Source organism: Aquila chrysaetos, chromosome 8, assembly GCF_900496995.4.
Source record: "Aquila chrysaetos chrysaetos chromosome 8, bAquChr1.4, whole genome shotgun sequence".
Lineage (NCBI taxonomy): Eukaryota > Metazoa > Chordata > Aves > Accipitriformes > Accipitridae > Aquila > Aquila chrysaetos.
The window spans coordinates 25,768,196-25,791,603 of record NC_044011.1 but is presented as its reverse complement, the minus strand read 5'-3'; the positions used below and the strand labels follow the sequence as shown (position 1 = coordinate 25,791,603).

Genomic DNA, 23,408 nt, shown 5'->3' with positions numbered 1-23,408 from the left:
GTAAAACCTTGCTTGGTTTTAAGGAAAGAACTCACCAGTACTCAGAAAAATACTCTGAGATAAAAACGCGTACAGGAAGACAATGGAATTTTTGGAAGTCTTAAGACACATAGTTCTGATTATGTCCATACAACTGATGTACCTCCACACTTCTGAAGAATCACACTGATTGGACTGATTTTATTTTCTTGCTGTTCTGAGTTAGGCTGTCTCAAGCACTCACATGGCAAATCTCACATTACTTCCTGCATTATAGAACTCGGGGACCATTTTATGTGGCACAGATCACACTGCTGTCATAAAGCTTTGCAAGCACTCTAGCTCTTTGGGATTGGAAATGAGGAAAATGAAAAGAAAACCTTTTTGATTAAAAAGCTCAAAATATTAGAGTATTTAAATTCTCAGACATCAGATACATTGGTACAGTAATATCGTATAGTACTTTATTGCTGATTTTCCACTCTTTCCAGGCATCAAATATTATTATTACTTGTTATTTGGTACTGGTAATTACTCGGAAGTTGATTATTCTGACTAATTTATTTTTATGACACTTGATAATTTTTTTTCATTTTTAATGAAAGGGAATATGACTCAAAGGTGTTACTTAATTTTTGCTATTTTCAATTTTCAGTAGAATGAGCAAACTTTGTCTTTCAAAAGGTAGGCTTCTTACACAGCAAATGACTGCACTCATTTATTACCTATATCACATTTGCAGTAATTCAATCTGTTCTCTTTCAATCAAACTGCATTGTTAGTTTATTGAGATAACTGAACTTTAATGTTATTCTATACCCTTGTTTCAGCTCTTATTTTCTGTGGAAATTTGCACTGCAGCAATAAGAACTTTAGGAAAAACAAACTAGTTATCTTTATGATTTTCTTTCAACTGCCTGAACTGAGTTATTTAGAAAGGCAACAAATGGCTTTTTAGAACTTATCAACTTGACCCAAAGAGTTTACAATAATAAGTAGCAGAGCCAATGTTTTTTCAGAAGCATACTGAAGCAAACTTCTCCATTGCATGTATATGGAACCAACATAGAAGTAAAATTCATTATAGAGTATTTTCTTCCTAACAGGAAACAGAGCATAATACCTCTTAAGAATAATCCTGGTGGTGCAGTCTCTACATTTTAAGAATGTATGCAATTTCCTGACCCAAGGTTTGCATGCTGAAAGCTGAACTGCCGAACATTTTTTAATATTAATAATAAATCTGAAGCATCAGCTGAACATTCTACCCAAGGAATGCAATATTCTCCAAACACTGAGTTTTCTAGTGAGTCCAAATACAATGAGATGGTATTGCCAAATAAAATTTCAAAACAAACAGGTCATACCTGATGGCACTGTTACGCACTGAGGTCATCCCAATTAACTACAGCTTTGGTTACACCAAGAATTTTGTGGCCATTGCAGAACATAAAGTGTCTGACCGGTTTATGTCAGATTTTAAGCCAAGCATGCAGTTTCATTCTATTGATGCTTAAAGCAAAGGATAAAAATCATAAAAATCATGTTACCGAAAGCTCAGGAAGTTGTGCCTTGGGAAGCTCCTTCTCTTAATTTTCAACAAGTGCTGAACACATCCTTTAAAAATCAGGCACAACTTAAGATACTCCGACTTACTAATAACCTGAAACAGTCAATCACTGTTCACTATTTTATTTTGAATATGGTCATTTCCTTGTTTATTTTGCATCAGAGGTTTATTAACAAGAAAGGAAAGGGTTGGCCTCCCATCTTCTTCCAATAATTTGTTTCTTCTGCCTTGTCAGCAGAGGACAAAAGACATATAAAAAAAAGAAAAACAGTCATAAAATTATATGTATTGCAAAGGCAGTTTGGGACAGGTGTTACAGAGAAGAACGAATACAAAGGGAATAAAAGCAGACACTGATGCTGGCCGGACAGAACTACAGCCTTCCTTTGATTCACAGTAGTACACGTCCACAGATGTATTTCAATTTCCAGGTTCAGTATCAGATACTTAACTGGAAATTGAAATCCTGATACAACAGAAAGGTGGAAAGTGAATACCCGAGGGTTGGACAGTTGATGAGAAAAACATGTGAAGTGGTAAAGCACATCCAATTCATTGCCATCAGCACTAGGGTAACGGTAAAATGGCTGAAAGGAAGAAAATTAAATACAACAGCCTTGCATCCTCTGCCTTGTTTTATATTTTCAAAAGAAAAACAAACAAAACAAACCACAACCTCCCCCAAAAAACTACCAACCCACCCACCACAAAACACCTTAACTTTTATCTTCCAGGAAAGAGGGACAAAGGACTGGAAGTTTGGTGTAAAACCTTCACAAAGACATACTTCCGTAACTCACTTCTAAAACAGGAAGCTACATTTATGAAGTGAATAAATCTACTATTAAAAGAAAAAGGAAAATATATGAAAGCAAGCAATGTTGAGTAAGAGGAAAAGGCTGTGTGGTAACATAAATTCCTGAGAGGAATATAGGTGAAAAAGTGCAGATGGTTTTATCTTACATCCCTGCACTTTGTACTAGACAAAGTTGAGTAATGTTTCAAATGTGGGGTATTCCCAATATTGTAATTAAAATTACAGCAACAAGGAAACAAAATCTATACAGAATTACTTCTATTTAATAATAAAATATATAAAGCTGAAGTACTTTAGTGCCAATTATATTAGCATACTTGGCAGCAAACATTTTTAAATTAAATGTGCTTTTCAACTTAAACACTAACTGCAAGAGTGCAAAAAAAAAAATACAGCCTTATGGGCTGTCATAAGAAAGAGCTCGAAGTTAGCACTTCACTTAATTATACAAAAGTGTAATATGAAATCGATTTTTTGTGTGCTGTATTAGTGACTTGCTTATTACAAAATACTTTTGTATTGCCTTTGTCAACATAAATTAGACTTGCACAGTTTTTTCTAAGAACACTGTTAAATTAAATTTAAAGTAATGCAAAATTGGTATTGCGCTTATGTGCTTTGCAAGTATAATACTAAACTGATGAAGTAAGCTTCTAAATGCCATTAAACCATTGTATTTCCTTTTTATTTTATAATGAAACTTTAAAAATGAAAATAGTTCTTAAAAGATGTCTTCAATAATCTGCACCAAGAGCAACTGAGCTATCAATTTGGGAAAAAATAAAAAAAAGCAAATTTGCATCCTGTCTATAAAAACTTTAAAACTTGCAGCAACTCTTTATTCATTAAAAGTCAAACAGCAGAGAGAATGCTACCAGTAATTAATTTTCAGCACAGCTTGCATTATCATTTCAACGTCAGGTTTCACTGGCCATGCCTCAGTGGGAGCTTGGTTTTGAGGAGATCACTAAACACCGCTCACAAGGGAAACATCATTAAACATGTACTTGGAAAACTGAAATTACTTGCAATAACAACAACTGAGAAACTCTGCTAGCCTGCCTCGACCCATTTACCCTCCAGACAGAAGCAGGTACCTTTCAGGAAGCGTCCATGAGCTACCAGATATACCACCAATGGCATACTTGAGTCTACCCCTAATAAAGTTTGACCTTCTGATCACAGATCCAAAGACTGGTTCAGTCCCGACGATGCCAGATGGGAACACAAAACCAGTGACCAATGCTTCTGAGAAAGATTAAAAGCAGAACACCTAAAGGCAAATTATGCACCAAGGGGGCTGGGGGGAGGAGAAAGGGCAGACACTCTTGGCCCCAGCAGAGATCATCAGCAATCTTGACACACAGGATTACTACAACACATGTACAACACAAGAAAATCCGATCTCTTCAATATCAGCGACTGGCATATCCAAACACTCATGCCACAAGCATAATTTTCTATCTCTAGCAATTCTTTTATGTTTTCTCCAAAACCCATTCCAGAAACTTTTAAAAGATCTTAAAAAAAAAAAAAAAAAAAAAGTAGGTTCCTTCCCTCCTCATCTTTAATTGGAAAAACAAATCTCAACTTCTACTTCTTGGATGCTTGGATTTTTAACTTCCAAACTGCATTTATTTATATCTATATGACAATTTTTTTTCTTTTATTTTTACTCCTAATGTAATTCATTGACACAACTGTAAGATTAAGCAGTTCCTTCTCTCACTGCAACCTATCCTTATGACGCAGGGGTTTCTAAATAGTAAAGTGAACTCAGGTTGCTGCAGACATCCAAGTAGCTGGTGTAATTTATGTATCCCTCTCCCATGACTGACTGAGACCTAGACATGACTACAATGCAGAGATGACAATTTGGAAAAATGTACTGAAAATAAGTGGCCGCTTCTTTGCAAATGGTACTTGGCAGGAACACACAGTTTTGTCTATTTTTTCAAATTCATAAAATACTGCAGGTATGGATTTTTTTCCCTTCAAATCTATTGTAATACACTGAGGAGAGAAAATAGTTCTAACCATCTGACTAGTTATTAAAGATATTATAACAATATACAGAAAAACGTTCCAGTAAGCTGAAAGCTATCAGAATATTCTTCTTGAAATTGATATATATTTCAACACATGTATGTGTTTGTGTGCACATACATGTTTTTAAATATCAAAACAAAGGTTTTTCTATTTGTTTCAAATCTTTTTGCAGAAAACATTGCCAGCAACACCTATGAATGGTGACGGACATTTGCAAGCAATTGCTGGAAGCAATCAGGGACTGCAAGATTTCAATTCAACACTGAAGGCCAAACAAAGCTAGATATTTTCCTGTCCTTGAACAGAGCAGAGAATATTGGTCTGCCTTCTTTTATTATTTTTTTTAAAGCAGCTAAGCAAGAATGACTGATTTTGAAACATGTATTTCACCATGACTTCTTCAGGAACTGTTCATGTTGGTTCTTCCCCCCCTATGCCTCGGACAATTTTCATACAAAAGACAGATGAGAAAACATACTACCCCTCATAGCCACATGCTGTTTCCTGACCCCAGCCTTCAAGGATGAGCTGCCTCTTGTCTACTCCTGCCACTCAGTTACAGCAGTGCATGCCAGACTTTCAACAGCACGAAAGCAGCAAGGATTTGCAAGGGACGGGTTGATTCTCGTGTCCTGCAGCGCCTTGATCTCTTCCCCAGCTTTCCAATACAGTAGATCTTAGCTGCTAAATCTGGGTCTTGCCACCTTCATCTCCTCTGGTCCCTTCAGCCCATATGAGACTGTACCCTATGCACCTTCTCCTGAAGGACCTGGGAAACCAGGAACTGCCTCCTCATGTTAGTGGCCTCATGGAAGAAGAAAGAAGAGCCCACAACCTTGCCAGACAACATGAGCTGAACTACATGGGCTAGAAGCAGCTGGGAGAGGAGAGCTTCAGTAGCTATGTGATGGTAAAGTCTATCATCTAGTTAATTCCTAAGAAAACCTATGATAGCAGTGAGCATTTCAAGACCTCTCTTGCTCTCCCCCCGCCCTTTTTATTTTTAAATAGGAAGTGCTGTCTTGTATAAGGACTTCAGTTGATGCTGACATAGTAAAGGATGGGGAGGAAGGGTTTTGGTAAGCAAACCCTAGCCTCACCACTTCCGAGATTTGCTCTGTCAGTGTGTAAATGTCAAGGGAGCAGAAGGATCCTTCAGACAAAGCAAAAGGCCTGAGGGCCATCAGCTGCAGAGGATGCAGTCTGTTAACTCCTAGCACACACACAGCAGTACTACCAATACAAATCCAGAGGTTACCATTTGCTACAGAGAAAGTGATTTACACGTGCTCCAAGAACACCACAAAAACAGCAACAAAAAATGTAGGGATCAAGGAGGTGGGCACTGACTATGCAAGTCCAAAAGATAAGAAGTTACAGGGAAACAGACTTGGTCATGTTTGGCTTTACATCCAAGATCTAAATAGGGTGGGGAAAGACATGTCGATGACAAAAAAATTTCTGTAGCCTTCTCAGAGTTGGAAGGCTACTTCTTCTAATTCGATTTAGCTTATGAAACAAAGGTGAAGCTTGCTACACAGAAGCCTGCTACACATACTTTGACTTAGCTAATAAACATCAAGAGTAATGCTCTAAAATGTGCAAACTCAAGCAATTTAAGTGTTTGCATGTTTTATGCATTTTAAGGCAAATAATTCTCTTTTAAATGTCAAAATGCATTTTTTATTAATTTTCTTTTTCTCTAACTGCCAGCAGAAACTTTCAAGTGAAGGAATTTGAAGGATACTCTTGTCTATTGTTGTTATTTATAGCACATTACATGCACAAAAGCTATATTACAGTAAGAGAGCAAAAGAAAGTATTCAAAAGTTAAGAAAAGCCACCTTTGAGATATCAGTAACAAGCTTAATTCAATTTCCTTATGCATATGCATTATGATACTATGTTTAAACACATGATTTTCCTTAAGGCAACACGGAAAAATCTATACATTATATTTTTATGTCAACTAATGTAGGTGGCACAGGCTGAAAAAAAGCAATACAACTGTGTATGTATTTTTCCCATATTCCTTGTATACAGCTTTTAAATAATCAAACCAGATCGCAAAAGACGTATCAGAGAACACACATTACTGACAGCTGTAGGAAAAAGTAAGTGTAGCAGCATCGGTGTCTTACTGCATGAGCCCTCACACACATTTTGTACGTAGAAGCACATAGTCCGCTAGGCATTCACCAGAGAACATCCTGAAAGGTTTGCCTGGCCTGTAAGCTACTGATGTTTGTTGTAATATTAGCTTCACAACATACCATTTGATTCAGCACATGCTAGGGTAGTTTATCTATCAGTTTTCTGATGCAGTCACACTACAGAAAACATGTCCTCAATTTGCTCTGTAAATGTAAAAAAATCCAGTTATCCTAACTTTAACAAATTGATCTTGTAATTGCAGCTAAGAAAAGCTTACACTACTGCTTTAAAATGAAAAGAACAGAAACACAGGCATACTAAAGAGATATTACGTTATTAGAAAAGTTATTTGGGTTATGCATAAGATACTGATTTTTTAAAATTTTCTTGTATCTGATTCAGATCAAGTATTTTAAATTTTCAAATATGGAAGTAGTAGTTTGTTCCAGCACACCACAGGTTAAGAAAAAGCAGCAAGTTCCAGGATGGCACTGACTATTATTGGAGGATGTTTTTTATTTTCTTCATTTTTACAGATAATAAATTAATTTCTCCTTACATATACAGAAATCTAACAGTTGCAAGACTAGTATCTATTAGTGCAGATTTAAAGCAAGTTTACTACAAAATGTATTTCATCAATGGGCAGAATATCATAATGACAGTGAATACTGTCAGTGGAAGGCAAGACTAGACTGATACAGAGGATGTAGAGCCTCTCTACCAGCTATTGCAAAAACAGGTTCCTGCTGAGAAGGGTGGGGGGGAAGGCATGACATTCTGCCCTAAAACCCAGCACACGTGTGCACACACATACACTGCTGGGAAGACAGCCAAAAAAACCCGATTGCCTCTCTCCAAGCTGTTATGGGAATTAACACACAGCTACAGGCTACTCAGTTCAGACTGGAGAATGGACTCCAAAAGAGAAACCAGTTTGAAGAAGGGCTTGAGGTTTCACAGGTATCCTAAGCAACAATAACTTACAGGCTACCACAAACAAAGCCTCTCTCCTCTAGCATATTCTAGGCACCTCTGCGGCCAGCTTCAAGGAAACTGGATAACTATTTCCCCATTTCAGTCAGTATACAAAGCCCATTCACTATATATCAGCTGAGCTTCAATAGAGAAACAACTTGACAAGTCAGAAGCTGAAGCAATATGTGTCAAAGAGATTGAATTCCACTTTCATATTAGTACAGAAGAAGACAGTGCATGATTATTGCTTGGAGCATGTGGTTGTTTAGGGGATAATGCTAGCACCTTAACACTGAGAAGTAATGGAAATTGTCTGTCTTGTTCTCATTCTTTCTGAGACAGTCACTTGTGATACGTCTTGTTACACTGCCAGGTCATTTCTCTCTTCAGGCTCCTTAAATATCACCTGTCCAAGTTGACAATACATCTCTCCAATGATGACATTATGCTTTGTCCCTTGCTAAATAGGTAGACACTCACTTTACCAAGGATGAAAAGTTACACTTTACTTGCAGAAATTAAAACATTACAGGCTGGCCACTACATTAGAGCTCTGCTTCCCAACGCTGCCTGTCTGCAAGGACGCTCAGCCCCCGGCATCAAGGCATCTTACTCTGCAGCAGCCCAGGCTCGTGTCCTCCTTTAATTTCTTGTTCCTCATAAAGGAGACTACTCCTGACATGGCTAAATTCAAAGAGATGGATTCAATTATTAAAATTTCAAACAAACAAAAAAAAGGATATACAATGACTTCCATGTTCTTTTAAATGCCATCATAAACACTGAGAGGAACTTCTATTACAGAAGTTGCACTGCTTCAAGTACCCCAATTTTCTCTCACCAGCAGTTATTCCATGCAGAAAACAACTCGGCAAACCCCGCTCCAAAAACCAGACCTTCAGCACCAGAGACAAAAGCGGTTCTCCATGAGCTGTCAGAGCTACGATACTTAACCCCCACTACAAGCCCACACCAGCCGGAGTAAGGCACAGGATGAAACACAGAAAGGACAACTGCTGCGTATCTGTTTCCTGGCCCGAGTTACTGTCTAGACAGGCGGAAGGAAGACAGGCGGCCCACCACACCCGAGAGCCTTACGTGGAACTACCGGCGCAGGATGGCTGCTCTTCGGAGGCTGGAAAAAACACACATGGGCACGTGTGTCCACTGAGAGAATATGTAAAGTGTCCAAGAGATTAGTTTTAGGAGAGCAAAGTGTATAATGGAAGCATCTGACATTTTCTAGTTTAAGTCTGTCCACGAGGCAGACTTTCAGAGTGCGCTGAGAGAGCATGGCTTCCACAGAACCTGCTTCCCGTGGGGCGCAGCAGCCCAGCTGAAGCCTCACCCCTTAGAACCCACAGCATATCTGTTTCCAAGAGACCTTTAAATCACCTACAGTCATCACAGAAATGATTGTACAGACTCACAATTCCCACCTTAAACTTGCAAATCCTTTCTTAAACGTGGAGACAGTAAGCTGATTTGTGAAGCCAATACTGAAGAGTGGTAGCACTTTTGTTTCCACTGCGGGAACCAGATCAAATTAACGCAAAAACCCTAAGTTTGTGAACTGACTTTATTTAAAGCCCATGGCAACTAGTAAATTCAGGACTAAATAATTCACAGGAAGACATAAAGATCATGGTTATATATGTTTATTGATTTCTATACAATAATACTGTTTTATATATTTTTTCTCATTGTATAAACTATGGGTACATGCTCTGAATATGCCCATCAGTAAAGTGACAATGAAAAATGTCTACCATCTTAATTTGTCTTTCAAATATGCATTCACCACCTTTTCCAATTACTGCTAGGTAAGATAAGTCATATCTATGAAACTTTTTACTTCTTTCTTTTCTATATAGGTTCTTATACTATATTCATCACCGTACAATCTGCAAACCTTCTACAAGCACATTACCCAATATGAATAATTTCTACAACATATTATTCGTTCCCTCATCCATTGTTTAGACAGAAGCATCTGTATTTTTTCCTTCTAATTTTTAAATTGTGTTTCATGGATGAAGGGATGGAATAGCTGGGGTTTGGGGGGTGGCTGGGGTGGTGGTGTTGGTGTATGGTTGTGTTCCAAAAAATACCAAAAAGCTGAGCAACAGAAAAAGAACACTTGGTAATGGCAATCTAAGAAGTCTTAGAGATGAAGTGGCACACACAAAAGGAACATGCTCAACTAGCATGATCCTTAATTATGGCCATTCAGAGGATAAGTGACAAGTGCTAAGACAGCCAAAAAAAAAATTAAGTTCAGGAATAAATTGATCTCCATTGATTTCTATACAGTATGATTGCTGCGTTCTTCCCACACTCTCCATCCTGCCCCTTGCTGTATCAAGTGAACACCAAGAGTAGACTCTGCATGGACAGACACAAAGAAACGTTGGTCACACGAAGAGCTGAATGCAGAGCAGTTGTTTATTTTCAAGGGGGCTCAGTCCACAGGACCACAAAAATTACATCAGTAACAAAATTTGTCACTGAATGAATAAAAATTTCTTCTCTAACATGATCTTCATTGTACTAAATTCTAATTACAAATTATTTATCTGTGGAAAGCATTCAGACAGATAAAACCAAGATCTCATTGCAGCCAGCACAATAAAAGTAAGAGGAGTGTTTGCTTGGGGCGGGGTGTGGTGGGGTGGGAAATGGGAGAAATTGCTGGGGAAACATGCATATTAACCCTGCTTTCCAAATGGCATTGAGACGCAAAGTGAACTGATTTGTCAAAGGTGACAGAACTGCCACAAACAGAAAGCAGGTTTTTTGAACTGCAGTTCAGCACTGTCTTCGAAGGTCATTATTTTAAGGAAATATGGTGCAACTGAACTAGTTTACTTATTTGTAATCATCTATGCTGCTACAAGTTTTAAACTGTGAATGCAGCACATCATATTCCCAGTGGGTGCCCATGGTCTGACATTTCTGTCTAATTGGTCGAGTTCATTTTGCAGACAAAAGAAGGTACATTGTCAAATATATTTTCACCAGTCCCTCACATTGAGCATAATTCTCTAAAATAAAGGTAATAAACTGCAAAATGTGCGCTTATGGTACTGTTAGTATCTGAAATGTGTAATTATCTGAATGATAATTAAACATGTTGCCATTTCCAAGAGTAATAAAATAGCTTTCAGCAATTAATGACCTGGAAAACAAAATGCATAAAATAAAATAGTTTTAAAAGGTAATATGAAATGAAAAATACTAGTACACAAATGAAATGCTAGGCTGTTTATGCAGTGGGGTTGGACATGTGAAACAAGGAAAATAAATTTCAGCCACATGAGAAATCATTGCCTAAATCACGCCTGCATCTCTAAAAATAGTATTAATTCTGGTCATGTCACACCTTAACAACAAAATTATGTTTCCAGATTTTACGCTTCTGCCAGAATTCTTTTAGTTTGGTTTCCTAATCCTCCTGACAACAACCTCTTACACAACACCATATCTTTAATTCTATAGAACAGGATGCTACACAGATTTAGGGAGGAGTTGGAGAGATGGGGGTAAAGGGCTTGGGTCAGAAGCAAACTAATTTGATAAGCAATTTCAAATATGCACCTTCAGAAGCTTTAAAACATTCTCCAATACTAAGGAAAAGGCAAGAAATTTTGCTCCAGTTTACACAATCAAGGACTACAGGAGCTCTTTTAGTTCCAGTGCCCAAGTGATAGCCCAACAGTCAGTGATCCCTACGTGTGTCAGCCCAAGCATAGGGCCTGAGCCCCACCTTTTCCCACTCTGTACATACAGACTACTTTGTTTTTATTATACTGCAGCTGGCCTATCTGAAGCATAGATTAGCATCACTCAATTCAAACCACTGTAAATTAGAAACCCAATTCTTTTTTGGAGTGAGTTTTTTCTACCACTTTCATAATCTTTTGCAATTTGCCAGCTTTATCGTAGTTACATTTTCTTTATAAATTACATGGAACTGTTCCTGATAGGACCCAAATAGAAATGTTTATTCAATTGAACCATAAAAATGGTTTTAGATATATCAGCCAGTTCTTCTTCATTTGAGTTTATTCTATTCTGGTTTCTTAATCAAAATGTTTTATATCAAATTAAATGCATTAGAGAAAAACAATATCGCCTTTATTAACCAAATCTGTAATCTAATTTTAAAAAATCAAGTTATTCTGACAAGATCAGTATTCCATAAACCTGTTGACTGTCTCTAATTATATTACTTTCTTAATTCTTCATTAATCAACCCTTGTATTGGCAGTTCCATTATTCTGTTTAGAATTAAAGTCAAGATGACAAGCTTTTAATTAATTGGGTGATCCTGATCCTTCATGTCAGTATTTTTAATGTTTGTTTTCAAGTAATCTTGAACTTTGCAGGACAGCTCCAGATTTTTTTTTTATTATTTTGGTTTTTTTTTTTAAACAGCAAACAAAACCAGGTAACATTAAAAGTCTTGACAAGCCATTTTAGGATTCTGGACCTACTGGTCACCTGAGGTGTAACTTGACATCAGCTGCTGCTTAATATGCTCCTCAACTTATTGTTGTAATGGAAGCTATTTCATTATCATACTATAAAAAAGCATCACCTGGTCCATTCCCCCTCTCAGCACCAGCAGGAGTATTTACTGAGAGAAAAAATGAAGTGAAATTTACTCAGTTCTGCCTCACACAGCCTAGGTTCAAATTAGGAGGAAAGAACTATGCTGTCCACTTTTAAAATGAAGCAAAGTTGAGAAAAATAAAAAAGCAAACAAGAATTAAATGAAAAACAAAGATTCATCTAGCAGAATAAAGCCCAAAGAATCAATGCCAGTGAGAACCAGGGCTTTTGGGAGGCCTGTCCTAACCTTCGGAGGACGTTAATCTGAACTTTATCCAAATCTCACACTATCATGGATGACATGATATTTCTCTGTAATGGCTTTGGAGGAGAAAGACACATGGGGGAGAGAGAAAGAATAATGAATGCATTTGGGAAATCTCATCAACATCCCTCCCTCCCGCACATGCCTGCTGGTACTGCTTTCCTCTTGCACCCTTCCACATCACCACTCCTGCTACTCGCAGCCCTCCCTACCTACTCCACACTACTCTGCCAATAGTGTTGAAATAACAGTGAAAAACTAGTGTGCTTCCAAAACTGTACATTTAAGTGCTGCAATGACTAGAGCAACTTTCAAAACCTAATTAAAATTTTCCCTGCTTAATTTTTAATAGTGATGAATGAAAGTACGATAAAAGCTAGTCCTATAGAAGTTTGTTTTATTTAGGTACTTACCAATCCTCAAACACTAAAAAAGTAATACTGCACTCCTAAACAGTTGAGAGACCTTAATTATGAAAGCATACTAAAATAAAGTATCAAGCACACTAATGAATCATACTAAAATATCATTTATTTCAGTTGAAATTAAAAATAGAAGTTGCAGTTCAAAAAAAGAGCTCCATTCTTCTGAAAGGGTAGGATTATCTCAACTCGCAGTCATGCTCTTCGGAAGCAAACACAGACAAAAAAAAAATCTGTGAATATCAGTCCCCAAACTCTGAAGAAGCTATAATCAGGCTCTGAGTTATCTGGCCCGTGTGCACCCACAGCATTTTCAAGTGCTGCAATATGAATTATTGCACACGTCCATTCTTTTACAGCTGGAATGGGCGCCGTGGATTAATGTACTGCAATACATTTTCTTGCCACAGACAGTGCTCCTCTCGGAAGTGTGATCTATTGACTAGTTACACGCACTTGGGATAAATCACAATTGGTCTCAGTGCTGTGGCACGCTCTGCTCTGGGAAAAGCTGCCGAACAAGCCGAGGTGAGACAGAAGACAGGGGACTGGCTTGCAAGACAGGGAAGCTCCGGGTGGGGTTGGCAGCTGCTCCTTTTCCTCCCCCAGCCTCCATCACACAGCTGAAGTGGTATCCTGACCCAGTGTCCTTTGCCAGAAGGAAAGCCACTAAATTCAACTGAAGGACCTCCCTCAACTTGGTGGACTTTGCACCGAAGTCCTGACTGGCCAGCACGTTAGGTGCCAATGACCATAACCACATCTTGCCATAGGTAACTTTTCCCGCCCTGCCCGCTGGTAGAGACTTCAGAAAGAAGGCAAAGGAAGAGGTCACTGCACACAACAGGGGCTTTGAAAAGTGGGTGGCCATGCTAGAGGAACTCACCTACCTAGGTCTGCTACCCTAACCCTAGAGCGAAAAGCACCAGTGTGATTGCTGAATATGACACTACACAATAAAGAACTAGCCATGAAAAAAGCTTATCCCCAAAACGAAGCATGAGAGAATTCAGGAAACCCATGTCTCATTTTATAACATGGCACTCAAAATGTCGCAGGAGGAAAGCTTCCAGTTAGTGCACAGGGAGCTTGCAGCTGCAAATACCAAAAAAAGGATACTAAGCAAGGCTGAATATAGTGAACAAAAAAAGTTGAAAACTAATTAAGGGGAGGTCAGTGTCTGAACTTGCAGTTTACTGCCAATTCAACTGAGTCATCAGCATTGCGCTCCTTTGAAAAAGAAGATACCGTGCTTAATTTACACAATCTGACAAGGACTTGGCTAGGCAGTCTGCCTGGTCTCCTGCTAGGTAACTCAGCTGCGCTACGGTCCTTTCTTATGGATATAAGCATCATTAGGATTCTATATGTGGTATGGGTATCTGAACAGTGGCAACCAGCACAATAAGCAGCGTATGGTCACATGTGACAGCCAATGGTCCAAATCAGATAGCTCTTCTACAGGATGCTCTCTCAATAACAATTCTGGTATTCAATCCTAAAGGGAATATGATGAACTTCCGTAGTCCAGACTTTCTCCATTGTTTAAATACCTCCCCCCCCCCCCCCCCCCCACCCCCCCCCCCACCCCCCCCCCCCCCCCCCCCCCCCCCCCATCATAGCAACTGGTAAACCTATATGGAACAAGAGACTGGTGCATTTGGTATCTGATAGCGAGATCTTAAATGCTTCCAATCACTACCTGGCCAAAAGCCCAGAAACAGTCACGAGTGCCAAACACATTTGTAAAAACAACACCAACTTATAAATATTGGTGTAATGTGGGCTTTTCTGCAATGACAAATGTAAAATAATTTTTAAAAGTATCACATTCATTTAGTTTCAAGTTGTTCATCTTCAGTTTATTCTAAAAAAGTGTTCAACTTGTAAACAACAAAAACATGAGTAATAAAAACACATAGTTTAAGTGCTCAAGATGTATTTAAGATCCTCTTGCAAGTCTCTAATAATATCTACTTTGAAGGAAAAAAGGTAAAGATTCTGTTTGAAACATTAAGATAACCGCTTTGCTGTATTTTCTCTCTGTGCATTTTTAAAAAAAATTACATGGTTGAAAATTACCTATTTATCTGTACTTTTATTAGCTTTCAAAGATTTAAATAATAATTTAAGATGCACTACTGCAAGAGACCACAAATAGACCAAAATAAAGACCACAGCTTATCCGTTCAGTGCCATGGTTTCCAGAACCTTCCTGTGATGTTGACTGTACCCAGTTTGCACATAGCAAAGCCTATAAATCCAGCTCCCCACCTTGAACCCTCCACCTCCACTCTGCAAGCGTAAAAGGCAAACAACGCTGACTGAAGTAGCACTGTACGCATCCCACATTGGCACAAGCAGATTCTGTACTGCACTGTCCCTTTCACTCCACTCATTTTAAAAATCAATTACAATTTTCATGTAACCAGAACAACATTTTAGTTCTCCAGATGGCTATGCAAGATCACTTTCTCAATGGCAACATCACTGGGGTCCCTCTGTTAAAAATCCCCCAAAAGTGAACAAAAACCTTAAGCTTGCTTTTGTTTTTCAATGTTTCCCCACGTTTCATTTTGGGTTTGTTTTTTTTTCTAGAGGTGAATTCAGCAGTATCCTGTATTCTGTGTATATTGTTTTCAAAATTAATAACTGCAAATTGTAAACAAACATTCTGCGCTTGAAAAAAGCAGGCAGAAAGCAGCACAGCTCCCAAGCCTTCAACTGCAGGTGATGATACGCCAGCACTGCACCGCTGAACCAGCATCTCTGTTATCGTGCCTTGAGGCTGACTGTTACCAATAGCTAGGTCTCTGTGATGGATAACGATTTTGAACAACGAAATATGTAAATAAATAAATTAATAAGAAGAATAATAATGTTCCCTTCTCAGCTCTGATAAAGCTATAAAGCTTCCCCTCCCCGTTACTCATTTTATTATCAAAACCAAATAATACAGGCAACAGTTTACTAAAATCAAGTCATTTGGAAAAAAGCTGAAACCACACAGGACTCTTTCTCCGAGTGGTCAACAATTCTTCATGTAAGAAGAACAGTCATGTTTTACTGAAAATCACACCCTTGCACTGAACTTCAGTAAAGTAGGAGTGAGCAATTCCACTGTGTACATATATTAAGCTCTGGACAGGCTGAACTGTTGACCTCCTTTGCCACTAAAATATCAGTTAATCATAAAACTGAGCTGTAACTCAGAAGCAACAGCCAATGTACGAGAATAACTTCTAACTTACAGTTGATAAAGCAGGCTAAGGGGACAATTTTAGATCATCACATATTTTCTACACCCCCCCAAACAAAAGACAATCACAAGTCAGAGGATATGCTCAGAAGGACAACACACCCCTAAGCTACAGAAAACAGCTTTAAGGATTACTTCTGATTAACATGCTACCCTCTGCCTTTCATTTTGTTTTTAAAATGCTTCAGAAGTGAATAATTTGAGCAATGACACCAGGCAAGTGGTGTAGTGGTACTGAAATAAAGCCCAGGTGCCCCGTGAGGATTGATGGGGAGGAAGGAGCCTTCAGTATCAGCAGCTTGAAATTATTTGTGTCTAACCACATGCAACCAGGAACACAATGCCATGCCCAGCACTGACTTCAGCTGTGCTTCGAAATGGAAATACAAAGCATACACCTGGCTATTAAGAAGATAATGTCAGAAAATAATGTTTTGCTTCACATGTTTTAGTTTTACCTCAGCTATTTAAAAAAACTCAGTGGTTTCACATATTTGACTGCTCAGCACTATCTTTAATTGCAGACTGATAAAACAACATGCAAGTTTTCTAGCAAAATGCCGTCGCTCGGCTTCAGCACAGGACAGATTACCTGGGAAATGCTGGGTAGACAAACAGGCTGTCAAAGGACTTTTAACTAGTGGAAGAATTATCTCTTCATTAGAAAACAATTTTGTTTAGCATTAGCGGAAACATTTACTAAATGAGTCACCAGACACTGCTTTTGCTTTGAGGAAGACAGAAAATAATCTAAATACCTAATAATAAAAGTGCATGTCTGATATCAAGATAAGTACAATCATAGCTCAAATCATTCAGAAGTAGGATACATCTCCAGCAAAGCACAGGCCAACTGATCAATAATGTTATTAAGAAATGTCATGAAATTACAAATACTTATGAATTATGGAAAAAAATAATTTTCAAACTTCATTTGAAAACAATGCTAATATTTGCTTAGATATTAAATAAACAGAAAGCAGAATACTAACCTATTCTTACTGATGTGTCTGTGAGTTTGCTATTGCTGCTACTTGGAATGTAAACATTAAAACCTCATCAGATCAACATTCGCTAATGTGTGCTTTTTAATCCGTATAGAGAGCAGTCAAACTTGATGCTGAAAATTCATTTATTTCCCACCACTCCATTTGACGCAGAGCAGATAATCAATTATAACTTGTTTCAGAATTTGAACTACTATGTACAAAACTTATGGAAAGACAAAATTGACAAAGAACATCGACAGAAAAGAGAGTATCTGTCTGGAAAATAAGTGATCTTGTCAGAAACAAGAATTAGGAATAATTGAAGAATCTCCAGAAAGAAGATATTGCTGCAGAGATGTCATCTAATATAGCACAGTAAATCACCTGCCAGTCACTCATACAATACCAGCACCAGCAGGCACTGCAGGGTGAGCTATTCCATTGTTAGCTTTACCTTTTCTTATAAATCTCTTTGGAAGAGACTAATTTTTATGTTTATAGTTTGCCTTTTATGAGTTAAATATTTAAAAAAAAATATTCATATTGACTTGGGCTTGCAGTTATCTTACAGAAGCCTTGGGAGAGCACTGCGGAAAAAGAAGGTCTGTCTTCATTTTCCAGACAGGTGAGGAGGCAACAGGGCAACCTGCTGCTCAACACAGTGCCGTCCCTGACTCATCCCTGATGCTGGGCACAATACTTCACTCTCCACAAACCCTGGCTGACTCACCTTTTTCTAACTGAAACTGGTTAATAGTAACATTTATTCACCTTCGCTTTCATTGAATAAGAAGAACCAGTCCGACCGCAAGGTAAAGAGCTCGAAATTTTATTGTTATTAAAATAATATTGCCACGGAAGCTCGGATTTTTCTTTTCAAGTATTTTTTTGATCTGGTTCTTTTCATAGTGGATTGAGTTGAAAATTTGTCTCAAGCCAGACTAGATTTTGGTGCCTTATATGTGAGTATTAAGTTAAAAACAAATTAAAAATAAAATCACACCCACAATGACATTGTTTCCCCTAACTGCCTTCTAAAAATAAGTCACGTAAATCATTACTTCCTTTCTTTTCCTTTCCCATTAAAAAGCTTTAGTCCGTCACAACCTGGGTAAATGAAATCATATTTTTTCAAGTGCTGGGAAAAAGAACCTGAACATTTGGGATTTGTTAGTCTCAGCTTACCCTCTTTAAAACAGAAACTGTTTTCAAATTCCTGCTTTTTCAAAACTATGCCTAAACCGATTCAGTACAATAAATCAATGCTTTAATCTTGCATAGATCTCAACGACTGTCATCTTAACTGAGATGGACACACAGATCTTTTTACTTCACAGGAAAGACAGACTGAATTATAAATAAGGTCACAAATTCCAAAAACCGCCTGCAGTTTAGTCTTGTTCCAGCTGTGTGCCTCAGCTTCGGACAGTGCTATGCACAATTTCAAAAAAGACTGTCTAGTTTTCTGGGATTCATACCTATTGACCTAGTCCGCTTGAAGTTCTGGCTTCTGATCCAGACCCTGACCCTCTTCCTTCAGTAAACAAAACAAGCGGTCATCCATGCTTAGATGAGAACTCCAATAGCTGTCCCACTGAGGTCTGTCACCAACTTGTGAAAAAAATTTCATTTATATTTCTGTTTTATATATGCACATATATACATGACACATGGAAATCTGCAACTGCAGCTCTTCTTTCTTATTATTTTAATGCAGTTTTGAATAGATGGCTATCAGCACTCTTTGCTAAATCTAATACAGTGCAAACTTTAAAACAATGTCAGGCCCTAAAAGTCCTAAGATTAGGGAAAAAAACCCCATAATTTAATTTAATTTCCGCTTATTTGCCACCCAGTCTGATGTTTAAATCTCTTAGTTTTTTTCCTCTGCAACTATGAGATGTAGGTATTATCTTTCTTCTTATGAAAGCTGAGATTAAAATAACTTTAAGTACCTTTAGAAGGAACAGCATATAACACAAGTTGGCAGTGCTTAATCTTCTTGGTGCTGGCCCTGCAGGGGCACTCTAGAAAACCAGAAGGAGACTCCAGGATTCAGCAGCATGTGATTTTGGTGGTGGCAGTCAAAAAATGGAGAAAACACTCTACTAATACTTGCAATTGTGTTTTAGGAACTACAGATTTTAGTTGTTGCATTTAAGTTCTTGGAAATTCTGGTAGGCCATGAATATCTACATTTTTTGTAAAATTCTATTTCTTCAACAGTTTGTTTTTTTTTTCCCCACGCAAGTTCCTTTATGTGCAAGTTTCCTTAAAATGTAAGTGAAAATATGAAGGTGAAAAAACAGGTGGTTTGTCCTTTCCAGAAACAATGAGGTCTCCTTCCTTGCACGAGAAGTAAAATATTTTCTTAGCTTTCTAACATCCCACCTCCTAACCTACTCTCCCAGGGTTAGCGAACAGCAGCCTAGACAGTGACCAGGCAAAGCAGGAGACACAGCAAATCCTCACTGGCCCAGAAACTTGGGGATCCTATGGGTGCCAAGGGAACCCTTAAGTTCCGCTACAAGTTAATTAGAGCCAACAAGCCCGCCAACCAATTAAATCATTAAATAAATAGGTTTGTTTCTTCATTTTTCCAAAGCGGCACTCACCGGCACATTTGGTCCTGGTGATGAGCGGTGGTCCTGGCTGTCCAGTCCCACCTTCGCCCGGTCTGGTGAGCAGGACCCGAATCTCATATTCGGTGTCGGGGTCCAAGTGCCAGAGCTTGTAAGTCGGTGCATTGACAGCATGTGTTTCGGTCCAGGTCCCAGACGTCATTCGGTACTCCACTTCTTTCAGGATAATGGGTCCGTCCCCAATGATTGAGTTGGCATTCAGCTGAATGAGCAAGTACGTGGGCCCAACGCCCAGCAGCTGCGGGGGTGCTATCGGCCGAGGCGGCTCTGTAGGGGAGACACAAAAAACCAAAAGCCAGCGATAAAACAAAAGCTGGAAAACCCATTAAGAAGAGGGCTCTTTCCACAGAAAGTGGTCAGGTTTTGGTCAGCAAAGATTTCAAAACTCGAAAGCAAAATCAAACTGACATCAATGAAGAAGAGCTGAGGAGAATTTCAGCTGATGGATGTGAGTGGTGCAGCACTGGTGTCTGCCCAACGCTATTTTTTCCATTTAAAAATCTCAGCTAGGGACCACAAAATCCTATCTGATTTATATATTGCTGCTACTTAACATTTTTCTGACCCCCCTCCAAAACAAAAAAACCACCCCCCCCCCAAAACAAACAACCAACCCCCCCCCCAAACTGGGTTCATACTCATCTGTATAATTTAATATGGCAATTACTTGAGATTTTCAGAAAGATAACTGATTTTTTTTTTTTATTGACAGAAGCCACATACCTACTTTCCTTAAAGAAACAGTTGCAATAGTTGATACACTAGCCTTGCACAGAACATTCTTAAAAATGAGTATCACAGCAGTTCATTTGAAACCCACCAGATGCAGTTAGGGTAAAAGATACAGATGCCTACTACAGGCATTCAGAATACTCAGAACTGAGCAAAACTGCCAGGAGAATGACAAAATAAAGATGTATAGCAATGACATATAATATGTTATTCTTGAGTAACTTACTAGTGATTTAGAAACTCAAACTATAGGATGTACCTTGCCTTTTGTCTTCCTCTGTTCTCATCAGCTTCTGCCTGCCTAAATATTTCAACACAGCTGCAAAGTGAAAAGGTAATGACCAACCAAACAGGGAGGTGAGGTCCCCTTTACCCTGAGACATGTTTATGTAGAGAAGCAGCCCACTGCCTCAGCATGATTTATTTTAAGAAACAAATCACAAGCAACATGTACTTTTCTAATAAAATGAATCCACTGATAAACACGGAAGGTTCATTTTCATTCCAGATGGCTCATATTTCAACTAATTTGTTTCAGTTAATTAGGCAACAATGCTAAATTCAATGCACACAGGGGTTTCGCACAGCAGCGATGCAGAACTAACAACACGGCAACTCTGAGCAGGTGGAGGGGATCTCATGGCCAGTACATTAAAAATAACATTTAAACCCAGAACATAAGATTTCCCTAGAGGGGGGCCCTTCTCATCACCACTCCCCCCAACCCCCCGCACAAGAGAAGTTAAGATGCAGAAGCATTGCACATGTTCTGCCTCATTGGAATGACCCCACCAGTGTCACTGACAGAGCCTGTGGAAGGGGGGAGTGGTGATGGAGGGGCTTGCAGAGGGCCTCCAGCCCTCCTTTGACATCCCAAACTCCCTGCATGGTGAAGTTTGGCTAACGACTGACTCCCTGCTTCTCTACATCCAGCAATGAAGTCTCCCCTCCAGATACCAGAGCTGGCTCCCAACAGTGTATTTACCAGCTCTGTAAGCAACCAAGTTTCCCACATTTTGGCACAACACGATTTCTTACAGACTTTTTTCTAAATTAGCTGCGTCTCAAGCCACTCAGTTAGGAGGCCAGGGAATCTGTGAATGTGCCGTAGTGGCTACAAGTGGAGCTGATTTTCTCCTCCAAGAGTGAAAAGGTGAACGCTCTAAGGTGTTCCCATTTCTGCTTCGGGATATACAAAATTCTAGAAAGTATCTCAATTAATTATTAACATATTTTACCCTGTTTTGGCAAGAAATGTGCATATGAACTAATTTAGATCCCTACCTGCATCAAAGATCAGAAATGCAGCTGGGCTTAATGAGGGCAGTTTATTTGCTGTGGAACTAACACATTAAATGTCGAAGTAATGAATTCTAAGGTCAGTGTATATTATGGCAGAAAACATAAACGTTGATGAGCATGATGCACTACCAACTCCGAGTTACAAACCTCTAAAACGTAAGGCTATGTTTAGAAGTATACACTTTGATTAAGAGCACAATTATCACAAATAAAACCTCACATTAATGAGACTAATATACCATTGCATATTAAATTTTTATGTTAAGAGGTAAAGCGTATTCTTATATTAGCATATGCATTTTGTTTTTAAGCTCTTGAGGACAAGGAGACTTATTTATAAAGTCTCTCCCAGTTCCAATAAATTATGCATGAATTTTAATCAGTTAGCAAATGAACAAGTAATTGTTCTGCAGCATTATTAATATTCTTCATAATACAATATACTATCAGAACCAGAGGTGAGGTGCAACCAGAAATCCCAAAAGTACACTAAGTATCAACTGAAGCATGCAATCCCAATGTACCAGGATAAACTTTTCTGATGTTACCCAATTAACTTTCTATTAATTATTCTCATTCGTCATTCTATAACCAGATCCATCAAATATTCCCCAACTATAATTTGAAATCACATAATCTCCTTTTATGTATACAGCAACCTGAAACTTTTATGGTTTAAAAGTTGCCATTGATAACTAAAAGACAGAACAATGCCATTATTAATGTTTTGGTTGCCGTTCCCATAGCAAATGTCACACGTATCAACAATACTCCACTTCCAGTGGGTTTTTTAACGCAATTTACATCCTTGAATGAAGTGATGTTGCTGGCTTCTCACTCTAGCAATCTGAGTCTACCTAGTACTAATTATCACAGTTTCAGAGTGTCCCGAGAAGACAGCCTGCCAAAAATGAAAAACCTCTTCTATGACGTATGAAAAAAAAAAAAGGGAGATGCGTGAAAGGGAACCCCAAAGAAGATCACCCTCTCAGAAGTTCGGTCCAGTTTATAAACAATATAAAAACTCAGCTTCAGTCAAGCCATGCGACAGCTTTGGAGTCCAGAGCCTGGATCAGAGGTAGCGTTGCAGGAAGCTGAGGCTCACCAGTCACCCATCACGGCAACAGCCTCCCTCCTGCCTGGCCCGGCTGAGGCACTCTGCCTGCAGATGGCCACTGCTCAAACGCATTTGGTGGCTTTCAGTCACCCACACCCGCAGCCAGGTCAGGCAGCACGGTGACCTCCCTCCATCTCCCCGTTGCCCTGGTCACTGCAACCAAACTGGGGAACGGTACCCTTTATTTCTGCTAAAAAACAATCCACCCCCCTCAATTATTATGAGCAGATGTGGTTAAGGCACACAGTATTCCTAGCAAGCAATTTTCATGGAGCACAGTTCCCCTTTTCTCAGCCATGAACCCTCTGTGAATAGCCATGAAGGTTCTAAACAACATTTTATGAAAAAATATTTCAAACCATCGATGGTTTATTAACTCCTCAGTAGAATCACAATCAATAGGTATTTAGGACACTCGCACTAAACAGTTTGAACAAAGACCCTGTACGGTGAGTTTCATTTCTTCCTTTGCTAAGCACAAAATTTAGAACTCCTTTTGCAGTGTAACTAGTTTAATTA

At 38.7% G+C, this 23,408-nt stretch overlaps 1 protein-coding gene across 19 annotated transcripts in view; it reads right to left on the bottom strand.

The window, feature by feature from the left end:
• The window catches only part of PTPRK (protein tyrosine phosphatase receptor type K), a 417,047-nt gene that overhangs the window by 152,000 nt on the left and 241,639 nt on the right, over nt 1-23,408 (bottom strand). For all 19 annotated transcript variants that reach the window (XM_030022191.2, XM_030022195.2, XM_030022192.2 and 16 more), the window contains exon 7: nt 19,712-20,005. In XM_030022191.2, coding sequence (XP_029878051.1) covers nt 19,712-20,005 — 294 coding nt within the window. The remainder of the gene's footprint in view (nt 1-19,711; nt 20,006-23,408) is intronic.